Consider the following 19099-nt stretch of genomic DNA (forward strand, 5'->3'; position numbering starts at 1 on the left):
GATAATGCTGCAGCATTTATGATACAGAACTCAGCATGCAAAGACTCAAAGGAACCTGGGCTCAAATCCCACCATAGCAGCTGTCAAATTTAAATTCAATTAACAAATCGGGTATTTTAATCTCAGTAATGGTGACCATGAGAACTATCACCAATTGTAAATACCTGTGATGCGCTAATGCCGTCTAAAGAAGGAAATCTATCATCTTTACAATGTCTGGCCTACACGTGACTTTATACCCACAGCAATACAGTCTGTATAACTCGATAGTTCTGTTCCCGTGCTATAAGAAAATCACATAATAGCAGCACCATTTAAACCAATGAGACTGGAATCATGTTATCGCTAATTATGGAAAGGAAAATTCGAATTCTGCAAATAATGGTCTAAATTCTTCACTCGCATTGTAGTCAACTCGCATTGAAGAAACATGCGTTATAGCAGAACTGACTGTATGATCTTAACTGCTTTCTAAAATGGTCGAGCAAGCCACCCAGTTCAAGGACAATTCGGAAAGTGCACCAAATGCTGTCCTTACCAACGACGTCCGCGTACCACTAAAGAATAAAAAAACTACCACCATGTAAATTCCTTTCTCTATATCAGTTCTGAGATCACAACATTCATTCAAGTTGCGGAATGTGGAGAGTTGGCTATGTAACCCTTAGTGCTATGATCATCCTGAGTCACTGAAGTCCAAATTTATGTTGAAATCATTTTTCCAGAATGATAAAACAATTGTCATGCACCAGGATTAATTTTTTTGTACCTGCATGCCTCTGATTTATTCAAATCATGAAACGCTATACCACCACCTTTGTCCTCATCAGAGAGGTCATAGATATTTACGAAGGTACTGTCAAAACGCACTGAGGTTGCTCTTTGGTTTACTATAGCTGGTGTTCGAAAATTGTCCCGTGCCATAATCTTTGTGTTCTCGTTGCTGTCCAGGAAATATTTTGTGATTATCTCCAGCATTGTCTTTAAAGGCATCAACTGAGCCTGTAAAAGTTTTGAAATAAAATGTAAAATTCAAAATTGCTGAGTTAACAATCAATGCAAAGCATAATATTAATGAATCTCTTGCACAAAGTCATCCTGAAATAGTATTTGACCTATACATACATGTACATCAAATTCTGGCCTTTTGTGCAGCTCCATTTATCTGCACCTTCTCCACTAACAGCCCCAAGTTCTAGAATTCCCTCAACAATTTATATTGTTATAGCACGCACAACATAATGCAATGTCCCATAGCAGTTCAAAGATGCATTATTAAACTTTCATTTACTACAAAGTTGGAGAGTAGACTTTAAGACCAAGACACCAAAGATTAAGTAGGAGAAAGTGAGAGCTGCAGATGCTAGAGATCAGAGCTGAAAATGTGTTGCTGGAAAAGCGGAGCAGGTCAGGCAGCATCCAAGGAACAGGAGAATCGACGTTTCGGGCATAAGCCCTTCTTCAGGAATGAGGAAAGTGTGTCCAACAGGCTAAGATAAAAGGTAGGGAGAAGGCACTTGGGGGAGGGGCTTTGGAAATGCGATAGGTGGAGGGAGGTCAAGGTGAGGGTGATAGGCCGGAGTGGGGTGGGGGCGGAGAGGTCAGGAAGAAGATTGCAGGTTAGGAAGGCAGTGCTGAGTTCAAGGGATTTGACTGAGACAAGGTGGGGGGAGGGGAAATGAGGAAACTGGAGAAATCTGAGTTCATCCCTTGTGGTTGGAGGGTTCCCAGGCAGAAGATGAGGCGCTCTTCCTCCAACCGTCATGTTGCCATGGTCTGGCAATGGAAGAGTCCAAGGACCTGCATGTCCTTGGTGGAGTGGGAGGGGGAGTTAAAGTGTTGGGCTACGGGGTGGTTGGGTTGGTTGGTCCGGGTGTCCCAGAGGTGTTCTCTGAAACGTTCCGCAAGTAGGCAGCCTGTCTCCCCAATATAGAGGAGGCCACATCGGGTGCAGCGGATGCAATAGATGATGTGTGTGGAGGTGCAGGTGAATTTGTGGGGGATATGGAAGTGTCCCTTGGAGCCTTGGAGGGAAGTAAGGGGGGAGGTGTGGACGCAAGTTTTGCATTTCTTGCGGTTGCAGGGGAAGGTGCTGGGAGTGGCGGTTGGGTTGGTGGGGGGTGTGGACCTGACGAGGGAGTCACAGAGAGAGTGGTCTTTTCGGAACGCTGATAGGGGAGGGGAGGGAAATAGATCCCTGGTGGTTGGGTCTGTTTGGAGGTGGCGGAAATGACGGCGGATGATACGTTGTACATGGAGGTTGGTGGGGTAGTAGGGGAGGACCAGTGGGGTTCTGTCCTGGTGGCGGTTGGAGGGCGGGGCTCAAAGGCGGAGGAGCGGCAAGTGGAAAAGATGCGGTGGAGGGCATCGTTGACTACGTTTGGCGGGAAATTGCGGTCCTTGAAGAAGGAGGCCATCTGGGTTGTACGGTTTTGGAACTGGTCCTCCTGGGAGCAGATGCGGCGGAGACGAAGGAATTGGGAATATGGGATGGCGTTTTTACAGGGGGCAGGGTGGGAGGAGGTGTAGTCTAGGTAGCTGTGGGAGTCGGTCGGTTTATACTAAATGTCCGTGTCGATTCGGTCACCTGAGATAGAAATGGAAAGGTTTAGGAAGGAGTCTGAGACGGTCCAGGTGAATTTGAGGTTGGGGTGGAAGCTGTTGGTAAAGTGGATGAACTGTTCAACCTCCTCGTGGGAGCACGAGGCAGCGCCGATACAGTCATCGATGTAGCGGAGGAAAAGGTGGGGGGTGGTGCCAATGTAGCTGCGGAAGATGGACTGTTCCACATATCCTACGAAGAGGCAGGCATAGTTGGGGCCCATGCGGGTGCCCGTGGCTACTCCTTTGGTTTGGAGGAAGTGGGAGGATTGGAAAGAGAAGTTATTCAGGGTGAGGACCAGTTCAGTTAGTCGAAGGAGGGTATCAGTAGAAGGGTACTGGTTGGTACGGCGGGAAAGGAAGAAACAGAGAGCTTTAAGTCCTTCGTGATGGGGGATGGAGGTGTACAGGGACTGGATGTCCATGGTGAAGTTAAGGCGTTGGGGACCGGGGAAGCGAAAATCATGGAGGAGGTGGAGGGCGTGGGTGGTGTCCCGAACGTAGGTGGGGAGTTCTTGGACTAAGGGGGACAGGACCGTGTCGAGGTATGCAGAGATGAGTTCGGTGGGGCAGGAGCAGGTTGAGACAATGGGTCGGCCGGGGCAGTCAGGTTTGTGGATTAAGGGCAGGAGGTAGAAACGGGCGGTGCGGGGTTGTGGAACTATGAGGTTGGAGGCGGTGGATGGGAGATCCCCTGAGGTGATGAGGTTCTGGATGGTCTGGGAGATGATGGTTTGGTGGTGGGAGGTGGGGTCATAGTCAAGGGGGCAGTAGGAGGAGGTGTCCGCGAGCTGACGTTTAGCCTCAGCGGTGTAAAGGTCGGTGCGCCAAACTACTACCGCGCCTCCCTTGTCTGCTGGTTTGATAGTGAGGTTGGGGTTGGAGTGGATGGAGTGGAGGGCTGCACGTTGCGAGGGTGAGAGGTTGGAGTGGGTGAGAGGGGTGGAGAGGTTGAGGCGGTTAATGTCGCAGCGGCAGTTGGCTATGAAGAGATCGAGGGCGGGTGAGAGGCCAGCACAGGGTGTCCAGGTGGATGGGGTGTGTTGGAGGCGGGAGAAGGGGTCGTCAGAGTGTGGGCGAGAATCTTGGTTGAAGAAATAGGCACGGAGGCGAAGGTGGCGGAAGAATTGTTCGATGTCACGCCACATGTTGAACTCGCAGACAAGGGAGGCGCGGTAGTAGTTTGGCACACCCCCCCACCTTTTCCTCCGCTACATCGATGACTGTATCGGCGCTGCCTCGTGCTCCCACAAGGAGGTCGAACAGTTCATCCACTTTACCAACACCTTCCACCCCAACCTCAAATTCACCTGGACCGTCTCAGACTCCTCCCTCCCCTTCCCAGACCTTTCCATTTCTATCTCGGGTGACCGAATCGACACGGACATTTACTATAAACCGACCAACTCCCACAGCTACCTAGACTACACCTCCTCCCACCCCGCCCCCTGTAAAAACGCCATCCCATATTCCCAATTCCTTCGTCTCCGCCGCATCTGCTCCCAGGAGGACCAGTTCCAAAACCGTTCAACCCAGATGGCCTCCTTCTTCAAGGACCGCAATTTCCCGCCAGACGTAGTCGACGATGCCCTTCACCGCATCTCTTCCACTTGCCGCTCCTCCGCCTTTGAGCCCCGCCCCTCCAACCGCCACCAGGACAGAACCCCACTGGTCCTCCCCTACCACCCCACCAACCTCCATGTACAATGTATCATCCGCCGTCATTTCCGCCACCTCCAAACGGACCCCACCACCAGGGATATATTTCCCTCCCCTCCCCTATCAGCGTTCCGAAAAGACCACTCCCTTCGTGACTCCCTCGTCAGGTCCACACCCCCCACCAACCCAACCTCCACTCCCAGCACCTTCCCCTGCAACCGCAAGAAATGCAAAACTTGCGCCCACACCTCCCCCCTTACTTCCCTCCAAGGCTCCAAGGGACACTTCCATATCCCCCACAAATTCACCTGCACCTCCACACACATCATCTATTGCATCCGCTGCACCCGATGTGGCCTCCTCTATATTGGGGAGACAGGCCGCCTACTTGTGGAACGTTTCAGAGAACACCTCTGGGACACCCGGACCAACCAACCCAACCACCCCGTAGCCCAACACTTTAACTCCCCCTCCCACTCCACCAAGGACATGCAGGACCTTAGACTCCTCCATCGCCAGACCATGGCAACATGACGGTTGGAGGAAGAGCACCTCATCTTCTGCCTGGGAACCCTCCAACCACAAGGGATGAACTCAGATTTCTTCAGTTTCCTCATTTCCCCTCCTCCTACCTTGTCTCAGTCAAATCCCTCGAACCAGCACCGCCTTCCTAACCTGCAATCTTCTTCCTGACCCCTCCGCCCCCACCCCACTCCGGCCTATCACCTTCACCTTGACCTCCCTCCACCTATCGCATTTCCAAAGCCCCTCCCCCAAGTCCCTCCTCCCTACCTTTTATCTTAGCCTGTTGAACACACTTTCCTCATTCCTGAAGAAGGGCTTATGCCCGAAACGTCGATTCTCCTGTTCCTTGGCTGCTGCCTGACCTGCTGCGCTTTTCCAGCAGCATATTTTCAGCACCAAAGATTAAGTAGTGTATCTTAAATTTTGACTGATGACACTACTGTGACGGTCAGTGCAATGTCTGTGCTATGTTACAGATCAGAGTGGTGCTGGAAAAGCACAGCAGGTCAGGCAGCATCCGAGGAGCAGGAAAATCGACATTTCGGACAAAAGCCCTTAAATCAGGAATATTCCTGATGAAAGGCTTTTGCCCGAAACGTCGATTTACCTGTTCCTTGGATGCTGCCTGACCTGCTGTGCTTTTCCAGCACCACTCTGATCTAAATTCTGGTTTCCAGCATCTGCAGTCCTCACTTTTGCCCTGTGCTATGTTACAGGTGCTTTCAATCACTCACAAGGAAGCATGCCAAAGATTTATCAACAACTAATGTAGAGCAGTGAAAGTCATCAAAACACCTTGAGACTGAAAAGTGACTTCCTCTGCCTCCATTCTACAAGGGATAGAAAATCTGAATGCTGGACAGTCCCTTAGTTTGTTAATCACTCTTGAATTATGTTGATGTAAACAAATCATTTGGGAAAGATGCCAGAAAAGAGTGGAAAACTGCAATATAAAGAAATCTCATATGCTTATCTGTTTGCTGAAGCTTTAACTGGTGATAAAACTTACATCAACCCAAATGATAGAAAGTTCTAATTCCACTTGAAAAGCTGCACAGAAAACTCCATTCCAATTTTTGACTGCACTCAGATAAATTCATTGGAGGATTATCTGCAGCTCTATAGCTGATAAGATTTTAACCACAGCACACCTTTAGCCAAGGACTTAATATGTAGAAAGGTCTGTAACCCAGAGACACAGATATGAAAGGAAGTTAGCTTTAAAAAGAAAGGAAAGGCAAGTGCCAATGAAGGAATTCTTTCCTCCACAAATGTCTGATCTAGAATGCACTGCCTGAAAGCCCAGTGAGAAAAGATTCAAGAGTAGCTATCAAAAAGGGAACCAGATAAATACTTTAAAAGGAGAAAAATTTAAGACAGGGGATAAACAGGGTGAGTGGAGATAATTGGTTGGATCTTTCATAGAGCTGGCAGAGACATGATGAGTCAAATAGCCCATCTGTTCTGCAGTCTAAGATTCTATACAATCGTGTAAACTTGCTTTTGATGCTGTGCCAGTGAGAGATGTATTTTACTACTGTCCTATAGGTATGGCCAGTTCTAATGGATGACTAAAAATCCATTGGTCAGTAAGCTTGTGACAGTATTGCTAAGCCTAAGATGTGACATGAAAAATGTCACTTTGACATTCATTCAGCAAATTAAATACAATTCCTCTTCACCTTGTTCTGTTTATAAAGTGATTCCAGGTGTAGTACTTTTTTCAGCTCATTTCGGGTATTAATGCTGCCCTCTGTGCGTGGAAGTTCCTGGTCCAAGGCAGAAATGGTCTTCTTTAAACCCTGCAGGAACAGGAAAGGAAAATCTATTGGATATCAGCTGCTGAAACATGTTGCTTTCTTACTTATTTAGAAAAATGATATGAATTCAGTAACACAATTATTTACCACAGGCAACTCCTAGATGTAAGAACACTAGACCCAGTAATGCACGAAATCTCTTTATACATCACAACTTATAACCAATGCAATATTGCCACAAATCCCAAATTTCACCTCTCCCCCACTTCCATAATGTTCAAATCTTGCTGCAAAGCACACAGGAAAAACTATTCAAGGGGGACGCACAGTGGCTCAGTGGTTAGCACAGCTGCCTTACAGCACCAGGGACCCAGGTTCGATTCCCAACTGTCCGTGTCGAGTTTGCACATTCTCCCTGTGTCTGCATGGTTTCCTCAGAGTGCTCTGGTTTCCTCCCACTAATCTAATCTTCCTTAACACTCATACATTCAAAACACCAAAAGCCCCATATTTCAGCCTTCACGAAGTATTCCTGCACAACTGCAACATTTAAGAGGCATTTGGATGGGTATATGAATAGGAAGGGTTTGGAGGAATATGGGCCGGGTCCTGGCAGGTGGGACTAGATTGAGTTGGGATATCTGGTTGGTATGGACAGATTGGACCGAAGGGTCTGTTTCCATGCTGTACATCTCTATGACTCGAGTTTTGGTCTCCATATCCAAGGGAGGATACGTGTTTGCAGATGACATCAAAATTGGTGGTGTGGTGTGGTGGACAGCGAAGACGGTTACCTTAGAGTACAATAGGACTTCTATCAGTTGGGCCAAGGAGTGCCAGATGAAGTTTAATTTAGATAATGTGAGGTGCTGCATTTTGTTAGGGCAGTCAGGGCAGAACTTATACACTTAAAGGTAATGGGAGTGTTGCCAAACAAAGAACCTTGGGACAGAGGTTCATAACTCCTTTAAAGTGGAGTCATAGGTATACATGACAGTGAAGACGACATTTGGTATGATTGCCATATTGGTCACTGCATTGAGTATAAGAGTAGAGAAGGCATGGTGGAGCTGTACAGGATATTAGTTAGGCTATTTTTAGATTAGATTACATTACATTACATTACAGTGTGGAAACAGGCCCTTCGGCCCAACAAGTCCACACCGACCCGCCGAAGCGCAACCCACCCATACCCCTACATTTACCCCTTACCTAACACTACGGGCAATTTAGCATGGCCAATTCACCTGACCTGCACATCTTTTGTGATTGTGGGAGGAAACCGGAGTACCCGGAGGAAACCCACGCAGACACGGGGAGAATGTGCAAACTCCACACAGTCAGTCGCCTGAGGCGGGAATTGAACCCGGGTCTCCGGCGCTGTGAGGCAGCAGTGCTAACCACTGTGCCACCGTGCCGCCCACCGTGCATTTTGGAATGCTGGGTTCAATTCTGGTCTCCCTGCCATAGAAAAAATGCTGTGAAACTTGAAAGGGTTCAGAAAAGATTTACAAGGATGTTTACAGGCTTGGAGGACTGGAGCTATAGAGAGAGGCTGAACAGGCTGGGGCTGTTTTCCCTGGAGCGTCGGAGGCTGAGGGGTGACCTTATACAGATTTACAAAATTATGAGGGGCATGAGGTTAAATAGTCAAAGTCTTTTCCCTCGGGTCGGGTCGGTATTCCTGATGAAGAGCTTTTGCCCTAAATGTCGATTTTACTCCTCCCGGATGCTGTCTGAACTGCTGTGCTTTTCCAGTACCACTAATCCAGAATCTGGTTTCCAGCATCTGCAGTCATTGTTTTTACCATAGGTTTAGGGTGAGAGGGGAAAGATATAAAAGGAACCTAAAGGGGCAATGTTTTCATGCAGATTGTGGTATGTGTATGGAATGAGCTGCCAGAGGAAGTGGTGGAGGCTGGTACAATTGCAACATTTAAGAGGCATTTGGATGGGTACATGAATAGGAAGGGTTTGGAGGGATATGGGTCGGGTGCTGGCAGGTGGGACTAGATTGGGTTGGGATATCTGGTCGGCATGGATGGGTTGGACTGAAGGGTCTGTTTCCATGCTGTACATCTCTATGACTCTAGGTAGATAACTTAAACACCTCGATTTGTTCTTTTGACTGCATAGTACAGTATCAGTTCTGCTCCTGCAAACACACACACCCCCCACCTGTGTGAAAATGTAGTCCCTTAGGTCCTTTTTAAAATCTCCCCCCTCCCCCCCCAAACACCCCACCCTTCCCTTGACCTCACCTAAAGCTATGCCCTCTTGTTTTGGACTCCTTGACCCTGAGGAAAGACCTTGACTATTCACTGTATCCATGCTCCTCATTATATTATATCCGCCTCTGACACTCTCGAGAAATTAGCAACAGCCTATTCAGCATCTTCCAAAAGCCTCAAACTCTTTCCGATAGGAAGGAGACCAGAGTTGCACGCAATATTCCAACAGTGGCCTAACCAATGTCCCATACAGCCGCAACATAACCTCCCGACTCCTGTACTCAATACTCAGACCAAAAACGGAAAGCATACCAAAAGCCTTCTTCACTATCCTATCTACCTGCAACTCCACTTTCAAGGAGCTATGAACCCGCACTCTTGTTCAGCAACACTCCCGAGGACCTTACTATTAAGTGTATAAGGCTGCTAAGATTTGCTTTCCCAAAATGCAGCACCTCGCATTTATGTGAATTAAACTCCATCTGTCACTTCTCAGCCCATTGGCCCATCTGGTCAAGATCCTGTTGTAATCTGAGGTAACCTTCTTCGCTGTCCACTACACCTCCAATTTTGGTGTCATCTGCAAACTTACTAACTGTACCTCTTATGCTCACATCCAAATCATTTATGTAAATGACAAAAAGTAGAGGACCCAGCACCGATCCTTGTGGCACTCCACTAGTCACAGGCCTCCAGTCTGAAAAACAACCCTCCACCATCACCCTGTCTTCTACCTTCGAACCAGTTCTGTATCCAAATGGCTAGTTCTCTCTGTATTCCATGAGACCTAACCTTGCTAACCAGTCTCCCATGGGGAACCTTGTTGAACGCCATACTGAAGTGCATATAGATCATGTCTACTGCTCTGCCCTCATCAATCCTCTTTGTTACTTCTTCAAAACACTCAATCAAGTTTGTGAGACATGATTTCCCACGCACAAAGCCACATTGACTATCCCTAATCAGTCCTTGCCTTTCCAAATAAATGTACATCGTATCCCTCAGGATTCCCTCCAACAACTTGCCCACCACCGACGTCAGGCTCACCGGTCTATAGCTGCCTGGCTTGTCCTTACCATCCTTCTTAAACAGTGTCACCACATTAGCTAACCTCCAGTCTTCCGGCACGTCACTTGTGACTATCGATGATACAAATATCTCAGCAAAAAGCCCAGCAATCACTTCTCTAGCTTCCCATAACGTAACTAAATTTTTTGTAAAGGAGATTAGGCAGAGGAGGGACATTCATTTGACATCGACAGCTTGCACTTCATTAAGTCTTTTATAAGGAGACTGATAGTGACGTTAAGAGCCCATAGCATCCAATCTTTTCACCTAGAGGGTGGCAGAAATCTGGAACTCTGCATATAAGGAAGACAGAAGCAGTATTAAGATGTGCGTTTGCGATGCCAGGGTATATAAAGCAATATAAACCAACCACTGGAAAATGAGATTAGAAACAGTTTGGTGCTTATTTCTGACAGAACTCAATGGGCATCAATTCATCCCAAAATCGCCAAACTCCAATCCCCATTCTCCACCCCACATCTCACCCTCAGTCTCCCTGCACAACACCCTCCCCCACAGTGTCCTCCATCCCCCTCGCCACCTCACCTCCAACGTCCACCCCGGATTCTTCCCCTCCCCATTCCCCCCCACCCAAAGTGCCCCCCTCGCCACCTCCCACAGTCCCCCTCCCCACTGTGTCCCCATTCCTCCCAGTACCCCACTCCCCATCTGCCTCACGTCCCACTCCCTACTGTCCCAAAGTCCCCCAACGTCCACTCCCCACCTCCCAGAGTCCCCCCTCCTCTGTTCCCCTTCCGTCTCTCCCAATCCCCTTCCTCTTCTTGCATTGTATCCTTTCCCAACATTTCACCCATCCCCCTCAGTCTGCCCAAGTTTCTTCTTTTCCCTAGGCCACCCCGCTCACTCAGTCCCTCTCCCTCAAAACTCCCGCCCCTCCCCAATTCCCTTCCTCATTTCTCTGACACACCCTCTTTGCATCCCCTCCTTCCTCAGGTCTTCGCCATTCCCCCTTCTATGCCTACACTACGTCCTTCCCATCCCCCCACACCTTTCCCACATTCTACCCACCCGCCATTCCCCTTCCTCGTCCTGCACACTTCCCAATTTTGCTCCCCTCCTCCGCCCCACTCCAATATCCCTCATCCCACCAATATCCCTCATCCCACCAATATCCCTCATCCCACCAATATCCCTTCTGCACAACCTGTATTCTCCTCCCCCACTTCCATATCCCTCCTGCACATGCCTTATTCCCCATCCTCACCTCCGTCCCCTTCCTGTACAACTCCCCCATCCCTTTCTCATACGCCTCTCCATCCCCTTCCTGTACCCCCTTCCCTCCCCACCACATTGTCCTCTTCCCATCGCCGCCCGTCACCTTCCCATCTCCACCCCACTTCCCAATCCCATCACCCCCAATCTGACCCCTTCCCATTGCCCTTCCCTCCATCAACTTCCCCTCCCTAATCCCCCCGACCACACATCCCCTCCCCCCACCCCTCCCCCATCCCCCGTCACCGCCTCCCTCCCCACTCGGCGCCCCCATCCTCCCCTCCCAACTCTTCCCCCCTCCCCCCATCCCCTCCCAACTCTTCCCCCCTCCCCCCATCCCCTCCCCGTTATCCTCCCATCCCTCCCTCTTACCCGCTCCAGCCCCCTCCCCTTTCCTTCCCCATCCCCCTCTCCTTTCTCTCTCCCTCCCCACATTCCCTCTACCCTCTACCCCCCTCCCCCTCTCCCCCGATCGGACCGGGCCCTCGCCGCCCGCGGGGGCCGCTGAACCCACCTTGCGGCTGAGATATTCCCTCACCAGAGCTGCCGCCGTCTCCTCCACATTACTGTTGTCCATGCCGGGGATCTGGCGGAGGGGTAACTCCGGGCCTCTCTTACCCCCGCTCCGAGCTGCGCCAACTTTTCACACTCGCTCCGCTGTGACACTTGCTAACGGATGTCCCGCCCCTTTTTCTTCCCCGGTCCTCTATTGGCTGTCAGTTGCCGCGCCCTACCAATACTGCGTACCTATTGGCTAACCTAACTGTCAGACACCCATGCTACATGCAGGCGAGTTTGGTTGCGGGCTCGCCGTTGCTGAGGGAAGCACCCGCGTAGCAACGGATCTGCACCTGCGTACTATGACCATGGTGGGGACCACAAGCAGATATTTAAAAGGGCAATGGCAACTTGATGATTTGAAGGGTTTTTTTTCTAAAAACGCATACAGTGTCACTGGTGAGGCAGCATTTATTGTCGATCTCCAAACTGCCATTTCTTGTGCTGGCACACCCCAAATAGCAAAGAATTCCATTATTTTAACCCAGCACCACTGGAGGAATAACAATATATTTCTGAGGCAGGATAGTCAGTGGTTTGGAGGTCACAGGTTTGTAAGGTGCTATCCAAAGTAGCCTTGATAAGTTTTTGCAATGCTTCTTATAGACAGTACACACTGCTGCTCCAATATGTTGCTAGTGAAGGCAGTGAAAATTGAAAGTTATGGATTTTAATCAGATGGGCTGCTTTGATTGCTTTCATTTATTGTTGTTGCGTGTACCTAAGTACAGTGAAAGGTTTTGTTGTGTGTGCAGTACTGGCAGATCATAGTTTACAAGGACATACAGATCATAGGGTGATTGAATAGAGCAAGGAGTACAAAGTTACAGCTGCACAGGAAGATCAACATTAGATTTGAAGTTTGAGCGGTCCGCTCAGCTGTCTAATAACATCAGGGAAGAAGCTTTTTGTGAACTGGTTGGTACTACTGTTTAAGCTTTTGTAGCTTCTGCCTGATGGGACAGGTTTGAAGAGATTATATCTGGGGTGGCTGGGGTCTTTAATGATATTGGCTGCTTTTCTACAGCAACGAGAAATGGATGGAAGTTTGGCTTGTGTGATGGACTGGACTGTGTTCACAATTTTCTGTTGTTTCTTATGGTCCTGGGCAGAGCAGTTGCTGGACCAAACCATTATGCACTCAGATATAATACTTTCTCTGGTGCATCTGTAAATGTTGGTGAGGTTCTTTCTAGTCATGCCTCCTTAGCCTCCTGAGAAAGAAGAGGCATTGTTGTGCCTTCTTGACCGTTTCATCTACATGGGTGATCCAGGACAAATTATTGGTTATCGTCACTTCCTAGGAACTTGGCGCTATCGACCCACTCCACCTCAGCTCCATTGATGTAGGTAATGGCATGTTCTCCTTTCTTCCTAAAGCCGATGCACTGTGTTCTAGAGTTGTTGTGGCAGTAAGTATAATTAATTCCAGAGAATTGTGAGCTAATTCATTTGGAGAAGTCAAACAAAGTTGATGGTGTTAAACTTCTTGAGTGTTATAGAACATAGAAGAATACAGCGCAGTACAGGCCCTTTGGCCCTCGATGTTGCGCCGATCCAAGCCCACCTAACCTATACTAACCCACTATCCTCCATATACCTATCCAATGCCCGCTTAAATGCCCATAAAGAGGGAGAGTCCACCACTGCTACTGGCAGGGCATTCCATGAACTTACAACTCGCTGAGTGAAGAACCTACCCCTAACTTCAGTCCTATATCTACACCCCCTTAATTTAAAGCTATGCCCCCTTGTAATACCCGACTCCATACGCGGGAAAAGGCTCACACTGTCAACCCTATCTAACCCCCTAATCATCGTCCAGGCAAGTGGGAGGGAGCATTCCAACTTGTGCATTGTAGATGGTGGACAGGCTTTGGGAGTGAGAAGTTGGGTTACTCACAACAGGATTCCAAGCTCTTCCAGCCATAGTGGTAGATGGAATTCAACCCTGATAAGTGTGAGGTAATGTACTTTGGAAGGAAAAACAAGACAAGAGAGTACTCAATGAATGGCAGGACATGAGGAAGCTCAGAGGAACAGAGAATATAAGGAAAAACCTTTTGACCAATGGGTGATAGGAGTCTGAATGCATTGTTTGGGAGGGTAATTGAGGAAGGAATCCTCACAACCTTTAAAAAATACTTGAATAAACACTTGAAATGACACAACATTCAAGGCTATGGGCCAAGTGCAGGAAAGTGAGACTAGTGAGATAAGTGTAGATAGTATTATATTTTTAACAGTACAGATTTGATGGCCCATAAAGCCTCTTATGTTACCGTAGTATTCTATAATGACAAGTGTCTTCCTGTACAATTGGCTTGGGAAGACAATTTGTCACATACTTGGTTTAATAAAGCAACCAATGGCTTGGGGGTAGAATGGTAGGGTGGGATCTATTTTAAACCTGCTGTCCATTTTCTAGGCCTACACTATTTCAAATGAATATACTTTTTTCTCTTTTTGAAAATATTAAGAGTCTTTCAGCCTCTTCTATCCTTACAGCCAATGAGTTCAAGACCCCTACTATTTATGTTAGCAAGTGTCATCCCTATCTCTGTAATCTCCAGTCTAACCAACCCTCTAAGGTCTCTGCTTTTGTCCTTACTATAAATTCTGTGTCCTTTGATCTTGCCCCACTAGCTACCTGATGAAGGAGTGATGCTCCAAAAGCCTGTACTTTCAAATTGGACTGTAACCCGGTACAGTATTGTGTGATTTTTAACTTTGTCCAATTCAACTTTCTTGGTGCATTCTCCCACTTACTTTACCCCAATGTTGGCCAATGTGCTTTTATTAATCTCAACCATAAGCATTCAACCCTTTCTTCATCTCTTTTCTCCATTAAAACACTCCGTAAAATCTACATCTTGGACCAGGCATTTGGTGACTGTCTTAATGTCTTCTTCTTTGGCGCTGTGTCAGTTTTTGTCAGCTAAACTTGCATAATTTACATGCAAGAATCTGTCTTGCATAATTTTATGCTGACTTTGCTTCCTGATTTCAGGGAAGGTTAGCGAGCAGTTAACACATGCATTAACCACATCTTCAGAAACAAGGACACTCATCTGTCTAATTACTTCTGAAATTTCAGAATTTAGATCTTTAGAGCCATAATGACCTTGATTTTAACCTATTCAAAGCCTAAGCTCTTGCCCAAGGTTAAAATAGAGTTGGAAAGTTGATTAAATTCCATTGAGGAATGATTCTTTAATATCATCATGAATATTAAACAGGTTAAGTACTTTTCTTATAGAAACAGGAGGGCTGACCCTAATGGACGTCATTAAAATTAAAATTTGATTGGATAGTTATTGAGAAAATATTTCCTGTTGTGAGAGACTAAAATCAGGGGCTATAAATATGTCAGTAAGTCAAAGATAAATCAGACAGGAAATTCATAAGTTTGTAAGTTCATTAGTTCATAAGATACAGGAGCAGAACTAGGCCATTCGACCCATCGAGTCCGTTCCACCATTCAATCATGGCTGATATACTCCTCACCCCGATTTTCCTGAGTTCTCCCCATATGCCCTTAAACCCATTACCAATTAAAGATCTGTCTAACTCCACCTTAAATTTACTCACTGTCCCAGCATACACTGCTCTTCTGGCTAGCGAATTCCACAGATTCACAATCCTTTGGGAGAAGTAGTTTCTCCTCAACTCTGTTTTAAACTTGCTACCCCTTATCCTAAGACTTCTTGTCTAAGGCTATCCTATGGCTTCTTCGAGGAGAAAGTGAGGTCTGCAGATGCTGGAGATCAAAGTTGAAACTTTATTGCTGGAACAGCACAGCAGGTCAGGCAGCATCCAGGGAACAGGAGATTCGACGTTTCGGGCACAGGCCCTTCTTCAGGAATCAGGATTCCTGAAGAAGGGCCTGTGCCCGAAACGTCGAATCTCCTGTTCCCTGGATGCTGCCTGACCTGCTGTGCTGTTCCAGCAATAAAGTTTCAACTATGGCTTCTTGTCCTATAATGCCCCACAAGAGGAAGCATCCGCTCCATGTCGATTTTATCATCACCTTTTATCATCTTGAATACCTCAATTTGATCTCCCCTCATTCTTCTACATTCCAGAGAGTATAGGCTTAAACTGTTCAATCTATCTTCATACGACAATCCCCTCATCTCTGGGAGCAATCTAGTGAACCTCCTTTGAATTGCCTCCAATCCTCTTACATCTTTCCTCAAAAAAGGGGACCAACACTCCAGGTGCAGTCTCACCATTGCCTTGTATAGTTGCAACAATACATCCTTACCTCGATATTCTATTCCTTTAGCGATAAAACCCAACATTCCATTCGCTGCCTTTATTACCTGCTGTACTGACATGCTAGTTTTCTGTGACTCATGAAGAAGGTCACCCAGATCCCTCTGCACCAGAGCACCCCAAAGTCGCTCCCCATTTAGGTAACAGGTAGCCTTCCCACTTTTCTGACCAAAATGTGTGCCCTCACACTAATCCACATTAAACTCCATCTGCCACATTTTGGCCCATTCTCCTAATCTATCTATATCCATTTGTAAGGTTCTTATTTCCGCATTACAATTTACAGTCCTGCCTACTTTTGTATTGTCCGCAGATTTGATTATAGAGCCTTCTATCCCTGTATCCCAGTCGTTAATGTAGACTGAAAATAGCTGGGGCCCAAGGACTGAATCCTGTGACACCCCACTAGTTACTTCTTGCCATCTTGAAAAAAAACCATTTACCTGACTCCCTGTCTTCTGTCCATCAGCCAGTCACCTATCCAAGCTAATAAATCACCCCTAATCCCATATGATCCAACCTTGTGAATTAACCTTTTGTGTGGCACCTTATCAAATGCCTTCTGGAAGTCCAAATATATTACATCTACAGAATCCATTATCCACTTTGCTTGTTACATCTTCAAAGAACTCTAGCAAATTAGTCAAGCATGAATTTTCCTTCATAAAACCATGCCGACCACGATGGATAGCATTTTGACTTTCCAAATGTCCTGACATTGCTTCCTTGATAATTGATTCAAACACTTTCCCAACAACAAATGTTAAACTAATTGGTCTATAATTTCCCACTATCGTTTCCCTCCCTTTTTGGTTAAGGGCATTACATTAGTAGTTTTCCAATCCACTGGAACCTTTCCTGTGTCATGGGAGTTTTGAAATATTGTAACCAATGGATTCACAATCTCCACTTTCACTTCCTTTAATACCCTAGGCTGTAGGCCATCAGGCCCAGTGGATTTGCCTGCCCTTAATTCTAATAGTTAGCTGAGTACCTTTTCCCTATTGATATAGATTGTTCTAACTTCTACCCTTTCTATTCCCTTTGTCTTGCCCATTCTAATAGGAAGGGTACTATTGTCCTCCACCGTAAAATTTAGGAGAGATATCTTTACAGTGAGTGGTGAGACAATTAGAACTTAACTATTATAGCAGGTAGTAGAAAGAAATAATTTACAGCATTTAAAGGAAAGCTAGATTATTTTTTCATTGGCTGTGGCTATTTTGCGTTGCTCAACCTTAAGGTGGAGGTAATGGAGTTAATGTCATTGGACAATCCAGAGACTCTGGGGATATGGGGTTCAAATCTCACCAGGAACTATGGTGAAATTTGGAATGAATTAATAAATAAGGAATTGAAATCTAGTTGAATAGTGACCATGAAACCACTGTCAATTGTCATAAGCACCTACCTGGTTCACTAATGCCTTTTGGAGAAGGAAAATCTGTCATTCCCATTGGGACTGGCCCACACCAACCCACAGAAATGTGGTTGATTCCTAAATGCTCTGTGAAATGGCCAAGCAAGCTATTAGCTGAGAACTACACTCATCTAATCTTCAGAAGGTCTGTTTGGAGAAATGAAATTGCGCAAACCTGGTATCAACCTTGGACTGGAAACTACAATGCAAACATAGCCCTGTCAACAGAGCAAAGTTCTCCATGCTAATAGCTTGTGCCAAAATTTGGAAAGATTTTCCATGAACTAGTCCAGCAACATCCTGACACAGTCATTCTTACAGAATATGCCAGGCTCCAACCTTAACCATCCCTGGATGTGTCCTGTCCAACTAGCAGGACAGGCCTGCCAGACAGGAGGGAGCTGTCCTGGTAGTCCTCAGTGCAGATTCAGACACCAGGAAGTCTTGTGGCATAAAGTCAAATATGGACAAGTAAACCACCTGCTGATTTTCACCTAATGTCTCCCGCCTCCCTTGCCCAACCACACTACCTCTGCTGATGAATCAGTACTCCCGCATGTGAACACCATTGGAGAAAGCACTGAGGGTACCAAGGGGTATCTTCAGTGTCCATCAAGAAGAGTAGCTTGGTGATACCTCTATTGACCAAATTTGCTCAGACTTAAACGACACAGCGATTGGACTGGGTTGTGACAGTGGTCAGGGAGCCAACAAGAGGGAAAAAATGTACTCGTTTTAATTAATTCATGGGTTGTGGGCATCGCTGAAGGGCCAACATTTTTGTAGTTACCCTTCAGAAGATGATGGTGAGATACCTTCTTGAACCGCTGCAATGTTGGTAGACACACAATGAAGTTGGGGAAGGGGTTCCAATATATTGACCCAGCGACATGAAATGGTGATATATTTCCTAGTCAGGATGGTGAATGGCTTGGAGGGGAACTTGCTGGGTTTTTTTTCATTCATTCATGGGATGTGGGCAACATGGGCTAGGCCAGCATTTGTTGCCCATCCCTAATTGCCCAATAGGCTGTTAAGAGTGAATCACATTGCTGAGAGTCTGGAGTCACATGTAGGCCAGACCAGGTAAGGATGGCGGTTTCCTTCCTTAAAGGACATTATTGACCCATATGGGCTTTTCCTGACAATCAACATGGTTTCATGGTCATCATTAGACTTCTAGTTCTAGATATTTATTGAATTTAAATCCCACCATTTGCCACGGCAAGATTTTATCCTGGGTCCCCAGGATATTACCAGGATTAACAGTCTAGTGATAATGCCACTAGGCCATCACCTCCCGATTTAGAAGAGATTAGAAGAGTAAGAGGTGACTTAACTGAAATGTGTAAAATCCTGAGAGGATTTGACCTGCTGGAAAGGATATTTCCTCTTGTTGGAAAATTTGGAACTATGAGTCATGGTTAAAACAAAGGGGCTTTGACAAAGGGTCAGTTAGACTCGAAACGTCAGCTCTTTTCTCTCCTTACAGATGCTGCCAGACCTGCTGAGATTTTCCAGCATTTTCTCTTTTGGTTTCAGATTCCAGCATCCGCAGTAATTTGCTTTTAAAACAAAGGGTTGCCCATTTAAAACTACAGACAACAGATTTTGTTTTCTTTCACACTGTTGGACTTTGGAATTCCCTTCCTCACAAGTCAATGGATTCAGAATTCTTAAATATTTTAAGTCATAGGTAGATAGAATCTTGATTATCAATGGGATGAAGGATTGTTGGGGGATATGCAGGAATGTAGAGTTGAAAG

At 46.6% G+C, this 19099-nt stretch overlaps 1 protein-coding gene across 2 annotated transcripts in view; it reads right to left on the minus strand.

The window, feature by feature from the left end:
- Nucleotides 1–11735, minus strand: part of mindy4 (MINDY lysine 48 deubiquitinase 4) — a 188263-nt gene extending 176528 nt beyond the window's left edge. Inside the window, exons 1-3 of one of the 2 annotated variants that reach the window (XM_043690847.2) lie at nucleotides 11616–11735; nucleotides 6468–6587; nucleotides 770–1002 (exon numbers count right to left, since the gene is read on the minus strand). In XM_043690847.2, coding sequence (XP_043546782.2) covers nucleotides 770–1002; nucleotides 6468–6587; nucleotides 11616–11654 — 392 coding nt within the window. In that variant the 5' untranslated portion in view covers nucleotides 11655–11735. Of the gene's footprint in view, nucleotides 1–769; nucleotides 1003–6467; nucleotides 6588–11591 lie in introns of both variants that reach the window. The other variant, XM_043690846.2, reaches the window with a different exon arrangement.
- Nucleotides 11736–19099: the final 7364 nt, after the last annotated feature.

Source organism: Chiloscyllium plagiosum, unplaced genomic scaffold (genome assembly GCF_037043375.1).
Source record: "Chiloscyllium plagiosum isolate Xiang-an unplaced genomic scaffold, Cpla_swu_hap1 HiC_scaffold_5, whole genome shotgun sequence".
Taxonomy (NCBI): domain Eukaryota; kingdom Metazoa; phylum Chordata; class Chondrichthyes; order Orectolobiformes; family Hemiscylliidae; genus Chiloscyllium; species Chiloscyllium plagiosum.